Below are 12,623 nucleotides of genomic sequence, written 5' to 3' on the forward strand. Positions count from 1 at the left end.
GATCCACTCTTCCCTCACTCGTGAACAAGACTCCAAGGTACTTGAACTCCTCCACTTGGGGGCAAGATCGCCTCCCCAACCTAGAGATGACACTCCACCCTTTTCCGGTCGAGAACCATGGACTCAGACTTGGTTGTACTGATTCCCATCCCAGTCGCTTCACACTCGGCTGCGAATCGATCCGGTGAGAGCTGAAGATCCTGGCCAGACGAAGCCATCAGGACCACATCATCTGCAAAAAGCAGAGACCTAATCCTGCAGCCACCAAACCGGATCCCTTCAACGTCTTGACTGCGCCTAGAAATTCTGTCCATAAAAGTTATGAACAGAATGGGTGACAAAGGGCAGCCTTGGCGGAGTCCAACCCTCACTGGAAACGGGTCCGACTTACTGCCGGCAATGCGGACCAAGCTCAGGGAGCGGACCGCCACAATCAGACAGTCCGATACCCCATACTCTCTGAGCACTCCCCCTAGGACTTCCCGTGCAACAAAGGTACTAAAATATGCCTTTTTAAACGTTTTTTACGTGAATCTTTACCCGGTTGTACCGACCGAGTTCGGTCGGTACCTATAAAAGTACCGAATTCGGTACCCATCCCCAGTCATGAGCATCTTGTGTACATTTTCATACAATTCCAATGAAAAGTTCACATGTACCACATTTATTAAAACACCACAGTAGTTCATAATATATACATTGACATTCTTATTTAACTTATGTTCTGTATATACAGTCTAATATGAACTTGTCACACATACAGTATGTACACCTTTAATCACCGATATACTGTACTTACCTCAACGTTATACATACATCACTAACTCACCTTGAAGTGGAGTTAGTGGTCTGATGTCGTTTTACTTCTCAATCCATCCTATTCACTTAATGAACAAATTGATATAACTAATTACAAATACTTCTACAGACTTTATACACAGACGTCTCAAGAAAGTGCAAGTTGTTTTTTTTCCTCATTTCATCTTTTTTAAAGGGCCATGACACCAAAAGTGGTGTCACTGTAATTATCAAATGACTTTAAATGTACATCACAAGTGCTGCAAGTCAAATTATTACTTCTTAATCTGGCTTTTACACTTTTATGGGTTAAAGTCACATTAACCCATAAGAACCCGTTATGTTCAAGGACATAACTTCTCCAAAATTTCCAAAAGCCAATTGTTTGCCATTAAAATTCATTTTGAACCCATTCAACCCAATGAATGCTTTAATAGAGTGTTGTTTTATTGCATTAAGTAACAACAAGCCAGGAAAAGCTGGCTATCAGCTTTTTAGCCTTAACTTTGCTATGAAAGCCTGACTGTAGGGCTGCCAACACCCTGAAAAAACCCCAAACGATTCAAGCTCAGAACAATTTTTATGCGTATACTTTAACAAATATTTGCTCTTTTTAAGAAAAAAAAGTCACATTTGGAGTCCAAACACCAGAGAAAACTAAATGATCAAACCCAAAATTACAGTGAGAATCACATTTTTTTTTGTAAAATGTCAATGTTTGTGGTTTATGCTCCGTAATTTTGCTGAAAGCAGGAGTGGGTCTGGGTTCTTATGGGTTACGTTGTGAAGCCAAGCATCCGGTATGTACCATTTAAAGGGGAACTGCACTTTTTTGGGGGGGATTTTGCCCATCGTTCACAATCATGGCGACGGATGTATTTCTAAATATAAAATAAACATAAATAAAAGTCCACTTACAGCAGAGCCAATCGGCACTCCACTATTCAGCCAATACAATCTGATAAATAACCATTCAAAAATGCAAACAATACTCCCCAGTGTTTCCCATAAACTGGCAAGATACCTGTGGCAGTGGGGGGCGTGGCTACGGGCGTGGTCACCATGACATCATCGAGTAATTTGCATAATTTACTACAATGATATGATTTTCTCTAAAAAGGCTAAAAAAATGTATACTTACTAATTAACAATAACAGTTTTGTTTTAAATGTCCATCCATCCATCCATCCTTTTTACAATATAATTACAACACTTTATGTACATATTTATATACAGATTTGAACAATAAGTTATTCACTGAATTATATTTATTAATTGTGGTTCCTACAAAAAATATATCTTATAAAATATAAAAGCTAAAAGGTCTCTTAAAGCTCTGCCCCTTTAATTAGTGCATACTAAATAATTTAACTTTAGCCTACTACTACAACCATATTATTTACCAGCAACATAAAGTGAAACAGAGGCAGAGGTGTCCTGCCACAGTCAGTAACAAATAAACAGAAAACAGTAGTGGTCAAATACAAATAAGGCAACAAGAGAAGTATCCTACACTTCTCTTTTGTAAAGTAAATCTGAACAGCCTATATGGGCATCTACATCAACTATATGATTTGCCTGAGAAGCTGGACAGGACAAAAAAAAATATATATATATATATATATATTTATTTATTTATTTTTTAAATTTATTTATTTGTGGCGGACGTAATTCTTTCGTGGCGGGCCGCCACAAATAAATGAATGTGTTGGAAACACTGCTCCATTTACATTTTGTGACTTGAATATTAACCAAGTATTAGTGATATTGTTATTACAAGCGCTGACGCAGACTAACTATTTATAGTGGTGACCTGATAACTATCATCGAGTGATCTGCTGTTTCCTCGCTTCCCTGCTCCCCGTAAATTTATTGTCGATCACAAATCAAGCCTCTCGCCTAAAAAGTCAATGGCTGAGGATACAATCCGACAAGTTGGGACACTTTGACAGCCAATTTAGGACCTGAAACTGGCAAGAATGATGCGGAAAGTGCTTGTTCCCATCCTGTTTCTCCGTGAGGATTATGTCAGAATAATTGTATCTAAGTTATCACAAAACTTTGTGTTACATTGAGTTCAGCTCGCCCTGCGAGAGGACAAAAGCTGTCTTTGATCCTACCAAGCAAAAGGCTTGTAAAACTCCACTGTGTAGGATGGGGAGCGACATGAGGGTGTCGGTTTCTTTGATATATTGTAATCCACAGGAAGATTCTGTCTTGACCCGAGATCTACAAAGTGGAGAGGAGGCAGGGCCTGACCTCCCTCCAGGCACCTTTTCTTTGAACTGTTTTCCGACCTTTTCTTTGAACTGTTTTGTGACCAAAGGCGATGGCTGTTTACGACCCCCCTCCCCTAGAAACAGCTGTTGCCATGTAGTCAGAGAAAGTCCAAATAAAAGAGGAAGCGTACAATCTTTCGTCAGAGAGTGTCTACGCGTTTCTCCTCAACTTAGCGAATTTTAATTCTGTCTGTTTAATTCCTTGCTTCTTGTCTTGTTTAATAGATGTCATCAGTGTTTGAACCTGACAGATTTTGAGCCTTTTTTCATCTAAATGGGAATATACTGTATGAACATCCCAAAAGTCGGCTTCCTAATGACAGCAAACCTTGTACAGTAAGTGATGTTTTATTATGTTTGTTGGCTCTCGTAGAGTCTGCGGTTAGCAGAAATCTGTGATGAAGAAAACAAAAAAAGCAAATGTCGTGATGCGTTTTTTAAAATAATGCGCCGCGTATGATTAAAATGATCAAATTATGTAAATACTAAATGTTATTATATATATGCCTGTTACTACATTACATACACTATATTGCCAAAAGTATTTGGCCACCCATCCAAATGATCAGAATCAGGTGTCCTAATCACTTGGCTTGTCTGGGTTTGGAGGTTGCCAGGAGAACGCTACATTTCGGACTGCATTGTGCCGAGTGTGAAATTTGGTGGAGGAGGAATTATGGTGTGGGGTTGTTTTTCAGGAGTTGGGCTTGGCCCCTTAGCTCCAGTGAAATTAACTTTTAATGCTCCAGGATACCAAAACATTTTGGACAATTCCATGCTCCCAACCTTGTGGGAACAGTTTGGAGCGGGCCCCTTCCTCTTCCAACATGACTGTGCACCAGTGCACAAAGCAAGGTCCTTAAAGGCATGGAGGACAGCGTCTGGTGTGGATGAACTTGACTGGCCTGCACAGAGTCCTGACCTGAACCCGATAGAACACCTTTGGGATGAATTAGAACAGAGACTGAGAGTCAGGCCTTCTCCACCAACATCAGTGTGTGACCTCACCAATGCGCTTTTGGAAGAATGGTGGAAAATTCCTATAAACACACTCCGCAACCTTGTGGACAGCCTTCCCAGAAGAGTTGAAGCTGTAATCGCTGCAAAAGGTGGACCCACATCATATTGAACCCTATGGGTTAGGAATGGGATGGCACTTCAAGTTCATATGTGAGTCAAGGCAGGTGGCCAAGTACTTTTGGCAATATAGTGTATATATTTACATCATATATATATAAAACCCAAATGGAGGCGTTTGGATGTTTTATTTAGGTGCTCTATAGGCAGAATTGAAAGACTCCATTGTCAGCGGACTTTTGATCGAATTTATTTGATATTTAGAATGCATTAAAAAAAATGCATCCGTCATGGCTTTCATAATGATTGTGAAGATTGAAAATTCCAAAAAAAAAGTGCAGTTTCCCTTTAAAGTGGAAATAATGAACATTCATACTTTCTTACCACTCTTGTCAAAGTGACCAACACACAGAGTGGTATTGTGAACATTATGAATGTGTTGTACAGAATAGAGCAGACACTGTTGTAAGCACCGAGTAGTACAAAGCAAATATTTTAAATATTTGCTTCCTCCATCCATCCATCTTCTTCCGCTTATCCGAGGTCAGGTCGCGGGGGCAGCAGCCTAAGCAGGGAAACCCAGACTTCCCTCTCCCCAGCCACTTCGTCCAGCTCCTCCCGGGGGATCCCGAGGCGTTCCCAGGCCAGCCGGGAGACATAGTCTTCCCAACGTGTCCTGGGTCTTCCCTGTGGCCTCCTACCGGTCGGATGTGCCCTAAACACCTCCTTAGGGAGGCGTTCGGGTGGCATCCTGACCAGATGCCCGAACCACATCATCTGGCTCCTCTCCATGTGGAGGAGCAACAACTTTACTTTGAGCTCCTCCCGGATGACAGAGCTTCTTACCCTATCTCTAAGGGAGACCCGGCGGAGGAAACTCATTTTGGCCGCTTGTACCCGTGATCTTGTCCTTTCGGTCATAACCCAAAGCTCATGACCATAGGTGAGGATGGGAACGTAGATCGACCGGTAAATTGAGAGCTTTGCCTTTCGGCTCAGCTCCTTCTTCACCACAACGGATCGATACAGCGTCCGCATTACCTAAGACGCCGCACCGATCCGCCTGTCGATCTCACGATCCACTCTTCCCTCACTCGTGAACAAGACTCCGAGGTACTTGAACTCCTCCACTTGGGGGCAAGATCGCCTCTCCAACCCGGAGATAGAAATCCACCCTTTTCTGAGCGAGAACCATGGACTCTGACTTGGAGGTGCTGATTCCAGTCCCAACCAATCCAGTGAGAGCTGAAGATCCTGGCCAGATGAAGCCATCAGGACCACATCATCTGCAAAAAGCAGAGACCTAATCCTGCAGCCACCAAACCAGATCCCTTCAACACCCTGACTGCGCCTAGAAATTCTGTCCGTAAAAGTTATGAACAGAATCGGTGAAAAAGGGCAGCCTTGGCGGAGTCCAACCCTCACTGGAAACCGGTCCGACTTACTGCTTGTCGATCTCACGATCCACTCTTCCCTCACTCGTGAACAAGACTCCGAGGTACTTGAACTCCTCCACTTGGGGGCAGGGTCTCCTCCCCAACCCGGAGATGGCACTCCACCCTTTTCCGGGCGAGAATCTTTGCTTCCATTGCTAATAAATACATCTTCCTCATCCTGTGCTGTTATTTCTATTCTTAGCCTTTTGCACGGCTGGAATAAAAATCCACCAGTCTTCAGTCCGGCACAGTCAGCGTGTCGTTGCCAAGTTGAAGTCAAATTAAAGTTTGCGTTTTGTGTCGGGGCTCCAGCTTGCGCGACAAGGCCGTGAGGATGAGGCTGAATTTGCTGTAGCGATCTGATTGGTTCACTGAAGCGCCACGACTCCCCCAAAGCAGCCGCAGCTGAAAGTCCGTCTTGAACACCTCCAGCAGGTCTTCATCACACTGGAACCCTGAAAACAAACAAAAAAACATTTTTGTTAAAAATTAATGTCAGCGTTTTCCACATTCTATTTGTGGCGCTGACTTGCATGGGGGCGATATTGGCATTGTGGGGGGGGGGGGGGGGGGGGGGGGGGGCTTGACCTGCGGACCTGCAGCGAAGCGGGGTGTGCCAGGACCGGCTCCTTGCAGAGGGCCTTCTTAACCCTCTCAAACGCCTGCTGGCACTGCTCCGTCCACTGGACCAGATCTGGAGCACCCTTTCGGGTGAGGTCCGTTATTGGGCTGGTCAGGTCCGCAAACCGGGGGATAAACCTCCGGTAGTAACCTGCCAGACCCAAAAACTGCCTCACCTCTTTTTTGGAAGTACAGTATTTGGGGTACCACTTGGGAGGAGGGCAGGTGCACCCGCAGGTAGACAAAACAGCGGCAATTGCGGCCTGCTCAACCCCCAAGACGAAAAAAGAGTCGAGGCAGTATTTGGGTCTGGCAGGTTACTACCGGAGGTTTATCCCCCGGTTTGCGGACCTGACCAGCCCAATAACGGACCTCACCCGAAAGGGTGCTCCAGATCTGGTCTGGTGGACGGAGCAGTGCCAGCAGGCGTTTGAGAGGGTTAAGAAGGCCCTCTGCGAGGAGCCGGTCCTGGCACACCCCGCTTTGCTGCAGGTCCGCAGGCCAAGCCCCCGCCACAATGCCAATCTCGCCCCCCTGCCCCCACAGGCATACTTTGCATAATTGGCCAAGTAGGGATGGGTACCTTTTCCCATTGGAATTGTTACGGTACCAATTTTAAATTTAACACTGAGCTGATAAAGATAGTTTAGTGTGGCTGAAACGGGGCTTAGGCTAAATAATTATTCGTTTAAGGGGTTATCCGGCTTAGTGTAGACATAGCCTGAGCTGATACCTACTCGGTGGCCTAGTGGTTAGAGTGTCCGCCCTACGTCCTGGGCATGACGTTAAAGTGCATCCGGCAGTGGAGGCTCCTCTATGGGGTCTTAGGGCACTAGGAGGTTAACCCCTTTACTACTGTTACCCAAGGTGGCCCTTGGCAAAGGCATAGTACCTGACTGCCCCCTAGCCAGGGATACGGTGAAGACCTCAACGGCGGAGCAGGTGGAAGACGGTAGATGTAAGAACCACCACAACGGCTGCGATGGCGGAAGAAGGCACCCCCACATCCATGTGGGCCCAGTTATGGGGAAATAACAACCCAAGACCTCCACGGTGGAACAGGCGGAGGATGATTGCTAACCCTATGGAGCGTCACAACGACTGGGATGGCGGATGAAGGCTGCAGCAGAAAAGGATGCCCAGTCGTCTTGGACTCCATGCCACTGGACCCTGACCCGGATCTGTCAAGGATCGTGTGGTGTGTGCACAAAGTTAAACAAAGTCACGTACAGGCATCCTCCATAAAGGGATACCCCCCTACCAGGAGGATCGTCATACTTATTCGAGTGACCGCCCTGAGATGGGTAGGTTGTGAGTTCAAACCCCGGCCGAGTCATACCAAAGACTATAAAAATGGGACCTATTACCTCCCTGCTTGGCACTCAGCATCAAGGGTTGGAATTGGGGGTTAAATCACCAAAAATGATTCCCGGGTGCGGCCACCGCTGCTGCTCACTGCTCCCCTCACCTCCCAGGAGGGTGATCAAGGGTGATGGGTCAAATGCAGAGGATAATTTCGCCACACCTAGTGTGTGTGTGTGACAATCATTGGTACTTTAACTTTAAAGGTAACTGTGCTGTCTTGGTTTCTTGCACTTCTGGAGTCTCATTCGCAAGTATGCATTTATTTCAGTTTGTCCAAGGTGTGTTGCCGTAGTCAGGAAGTAGTCCATTGGCATTAGGTGTGCCAGTTTTGTCTTTTGTTGAGTCCTACAGAGTGTTTACATAACAGTTTAATGATTGAAACTTAGGCCCCTTCTACACTAAGTCGGCTAAGGTTATCCAGGGTAAATCCCACCTTATACTTGTTTAGACCCCCCTTTTTTATCACATCTACGGGAGCTCGCATTCTCGTTGTCTCTCCTTCGACAAATGGAAGAAGTTTTTCGCTAAGTAGAATCACAGCTGACCCGGACATTGGAAAGTTCTCTTGCCGTCTGAGAAGTGTTGTATCCCAAATAGCTGCAATCGCTTTCTGTTAAGGTATTCATGTGTGATTTCCACAAGCGTCTGTACAGACGGAAGGAGAAACACGGGTATGTCTGGATGACTCGCCTCCATATTTCCAGTGGTTAGCCCCGAGTTACGAAACCGCTTTATTATGAAGCTGGTTCTTTCTGACGTCACTTCCTGTGTGAGCGCGGTCTTTTCGCCGTCACTTCCTCTCCGAACTCAGTTTGTAAACGATCAATGAGTCCATACAAAGCTAAGAGCCGGAGATTCAAGAAATACACGGCGCACTTACCCGTGTAAAAAATTGTCCGAGGAGGGGGACCTTAAACGATGGTTTAGTGTGGCTGAAACGGGGCTTAGGCTAAATAATTATTCCTTTAAAAGGTTATCCGGTTTAGTGTAGACACGGCCTGAGCTGATAAAGGTAACTGTGCTGTCTTGGTTTCTTGCAGTTCTGAGTCTCATTCGAAAGTACGCATTTATTTCAGTTTGTCCAAGGTGTGTTGCCGTAGTCAGGAAGTAGTCTATTGGCATCAGGTGTGCCAGTTTTGTGTTTTGTTGAGTCCTACAGAGTGTTTGCCTAACAGTTGTGTTTACATAACAGTTGTATGGTTGGAACTTAGGCCCCTTCTACACTAAGCCGGTTAATGTTTTCCAGGGTAAATCCCACCTAACCTTGTCCTTGTCCTTGTTCAGGTGTGAATCAACGCGCCAACTCCACTGGTTTTGGGTTTTGTATAAGTGGAGGGCCACCGAATAAATAAATGCATGAAAAAACGCTGGATGAATTCAAGAAAGTGAGAATATTTCATGTTTTACCGTGCGTGATTTTCTGCGCGTTCTCGGTGTAGGTGTGTGCGCGACGTGCAACGTCCCGCGCGGCCTCCAGGTGACGCAGCATGATGTCACAGCCCTGGTCGCTGACCTCCCAGAGCTCCGCCCCCTCTGGCGTAACGGACGGGCGCTCCATCAAAGTGAGGAGAGGCAACATGAGGGGCACGCACACCACCGGAGGAGAGGAGGCTGGAAGAATCATTAAGTACGTTTTATTACCCAAAGTGCATCAGTACTCTAGTTCATTAGAATGCAAAAACCTCGCGCAACAATCAGCACCATGTAGGACGTTAGAATTGCTCCTGTAAATATCTAATCTCCAACAAACATAACTTGTTGATGGTTGCAATAATCCAGTTTTGATTAACACAGTCAAACAGGTTTTAAGTGCACAAACAAAGGCTCTTATCTACTAACAGTTTGCGTGTACTAAAAGAGTTGCATAGTTGATAGCGCGTGCAAAGCACATCTATTTAGCTCGTGTGCAGAGGATTGCACTACTTATTAAAACCTCTTAAGGCCCAAACTGTTTGTTTACATGTTTTTTTTATTAGGGACCGCAAGTCCCTTTGTAAAGGACTCCCAAAGGACCCTATTGTTATTGTAAGGTTTATTATCATTATTATTATTATTTGCTTTGCGCACTACTTTTCCCCCCTTAACATGCTTCAAAACTCACCAAATTTGACACACGCATAAAAAAACGTGAACAAAACTCTTTAGTCAAAAAACCAAACCCCAAAAATCAAAATTGCGCTTTAGCGCCCCCCTAGGAAAAAAACACAGACACAACTTCCTCTATAACTCCCATTACGAATATCGTAGAGACATGAAACAAAAACCTCTATGTAAGTCTGACTTAGAGCTAGATTTCATACACAGACATCCTTCAGCAAAAATCAACAGGAAGTTGGCAATCACCCCTTCAAAACAAAAGTTTCATAAAAACACAAATTTTTGCCTCTTTGAGCAGTAATTTGACCCCCTTAAAATACTTCAAAACTCACCAAACTTTTTACACACATCAGGACTGGCGGAAATTGCGATCTAATAAAAAAAACCGAACCCCAAAACTCAAAATTGCGCTCCAGATAAGGAATAAAACACAGACAAAACTGCTTGTAACTTCCGGTAGGAACGTCTTAGAGACATGAAACAAAAACCTCTATGTAGGTCTCACTTAGACCTACATTTCATAGATTGACATCCTTCAGCAACTAGCACCTGCCAAATATGCGGGCCCGACCAACGCTGCTTGCAGCTTTAATTTTTCTTTGCTATTTGAGCTTATTGGACCCTAATTAGAATAAAAACTAAGAATCATCTTTTGATACGATGTACTTAGTCCATAAGTACACAAACGTGTACTTCCTGTTTAGTGACATGCTAATTCTTATTTTTACACTTTTTTTTTTCCAAATTCCATTGTATGTTATACTCTTCTGACACCACCAGATGGCAGTATAAGTGTCCACATAAGTGGCCATAAGACCCCAATTCAGTAGTGTACACAATTTTGGAAATAAGAGCTAAAAGGTGCTGTCCACTAAAGCCTTTAGAGGTGTCAATTAAAGGAGCAAAATAGAGAGTGCATCCATTTAGCGTGTCTGTCTTCATTAATATGCAGAATATATGTCGATCATTAGAACAATACTGGTAAGAGGAGATGCAAATGTAATCATTCAGTCGGTGTATTGTGATTTAATAAGACCGAGACTGTTCTGCGGCCACTGTTTCGTGTCTGTATTTTAGCACGTTTCAAATATGCACGCAGACCGGCACAGTTACACACAAACAGATTGGAAAAATGAGGCTAAGACAGAAGATGGAGAGAGAATCCTCCATCCCACATGTGTGCGTCTCAACCCGTTTGGGGGAATACAAAATAATAGACATATCATCTATTCAGCAATATGTTTTTTATTTTATTTTATAGCTGCTAGATGATTCAAAGGTTAAAACTAATCAGGATGATGTGTGTGAATGTGAGTGTGAATGCTGTCTGTCTATCTGTGTTGGCCCTGTGATGAGGTGGCGACTTGTCCAGGGTGTACCCCGCCTTCCGCCCGATTGTAGCTGAGATAGGCTCCAGCACCCCCCGCGACCCCGAAAGGGACAAGTGGTAGAAAATGGATGGATGGAAGATGATTTGTTTTGATATCTACTGTTTTTTTATGGTGTTTGTTTTTTCAAAACTTTGTGCAATATGCATTTTCTTGCGTTTGGATCATTCCAGACACACTACCACCTCAAAAAGCCCCAAACAGTTGGTTCATATTAGAGCTATGTAGGTAAACATTGATTGATTGATTGATTGATTGATATCGGACACATCATTTTCCCCAAAAAATGTACCTTCTCCTCACAATGTCAGCATTTCAGTCACAATTATGTCTATATCAGTGACTTCAACGGCGGATCTAGTTGTATTCACCGATTCTGTGATTCCGTCAATGGTTAAGTGACTGCGGAAATCATGTGCCTTACTTTTTTTGTTGCGTTTAGTGATTATTGATTAGGTGTACTAACGCTGTGTCAAACCCAATATAGCAACCATGATGAAATCCCAAACTTTTACACTTGGTCTTTTTGTCACTCATTTGCTGACTAATCCGTTTCACCGTTACAAGGCCAAAAATGTAATCAATGTTTCTATTGTATTTTTATGATCGTGAGAAGTCAAAATTGAAATCCTGATTCTAAAGGCTTAGTGGCCACATGCGTGGGCAGCTCCTTTTAGCTCTTATTTCCAAAATTGTGTACACTACTGAAATGGGGTCTTATGGCCGCTTATGTGGACACTTATACTGCCATCTGGTGGTGTCAGAAGAGTATAACATACAATGGAATTTTGGAAAAAAAAAAAGTGTAAAAAAAGAATTATCAGGTCACTAAACAGGAAGTACACGTTTGTGTACTTATGGACTAAGTACATCGTGTCAAAAGATGATTCTTAGTTTTTATTCTAATTAGGGTCCAATAAGCTCAAATAGCAAAGAGAAATAAAAAAAAAAGCATGTAAACAAACAGCTTGGGCCTTAAGAGGTTAATATTCAAATAATTGTCCAGGCTTAGTCTATATACCAAATGTGTGTGCTGTGTGTCAACAACATGACAAAACACTACGGGTTGGTCATATATGTGGAGGGAAACGAGTGTCACCATGGTAACCGTCGGTATACACCCAAATAGCTCATTTAAATAAGGCGGTCTGCACCACAACACGCCCTCTAATAGTATTAATCAATCAATGTTTACTTATATAGCCCTAAATCACGAGTGCCTCAAAGGGCTGCACAAGCCACAACGACATCCTCGGCTCAGATCCCACATCAGGGCAAGGAATAACTCAACCCATCAGACACATTTTCACAGTTTGCACATGTTATTTAGCACTTCTTATGTAGATCTTAGTTGATGTGTATTGTTGTTGTGCAATACCTGTCCCCTCGTAGAGATTCTTGTAGAAAGGTTTGAGGGTTTTCTCATAGCTGATAGCGGTTTCTGTGAAGTTCCTTCTTAGAGTGGTCCACGTGTCCTCCAGACGACTGATCTGTACAGGATCAAAACAATCCCCCCCCGGCTTCATTGGTTAATTGTTATAAACAACGTACCGTTAAAAAAA

The 12,623-nt window shown here is 43.8% G+C and overlaps 1 protein-coding gene across 2 annotated transcripts in view; it reads right to left on the reverse strand.

Annotated features, from left to right (window-relative positions):
- Positions 1-4,388: 4,388 nt before the first annotated feature.
- Positions 4,389-12,623, reverse strand: part of bcar3 (BCAR3 adaptor protein, NSP family member) — a 270,158-nt gene continuing 261,923 nt past the window's right edge. For both annotated transcript variants that reach the window (XM_062028535.1, XM_062028536.1), the window contains 3 exons: positions 12,440-12,551; positions 8,984-9,187; positions 4,389-6,045 (listed from right to left, as the gene is read on the reverse strand). In XM_062028535.1, coding sequence (XP_061884519.1) covers positions 5,867-6,045; positions 8,984-9,187; positions 12,440-12,551 — 495 coding nt within the window. In that variant the 3' untranslated portion in view covers positions 4,389-5,866. The remainder of the gene's footprint in view (positions 6,046-8,983; positions 9,188-12,439; positions 12,552-12,623) is intronic.

This window comes from Entelurus aequoreus, linkage group LG19 (genome assembly GCF_033978785.1).
Source record: "Entelurus aequoreus isolate RoL-2023_Sb linkage group LG19, RoL_Eaeq_v1.1, whole genome shotgun sequence".
Taxonomy (NCBI): domain Eukaryota; kingdom Metazoa; phylum Chordata; class Actinopteri; order Syngnathiformes; family Syngnathidae; genus Entelurus; species Entelurus aequoreus.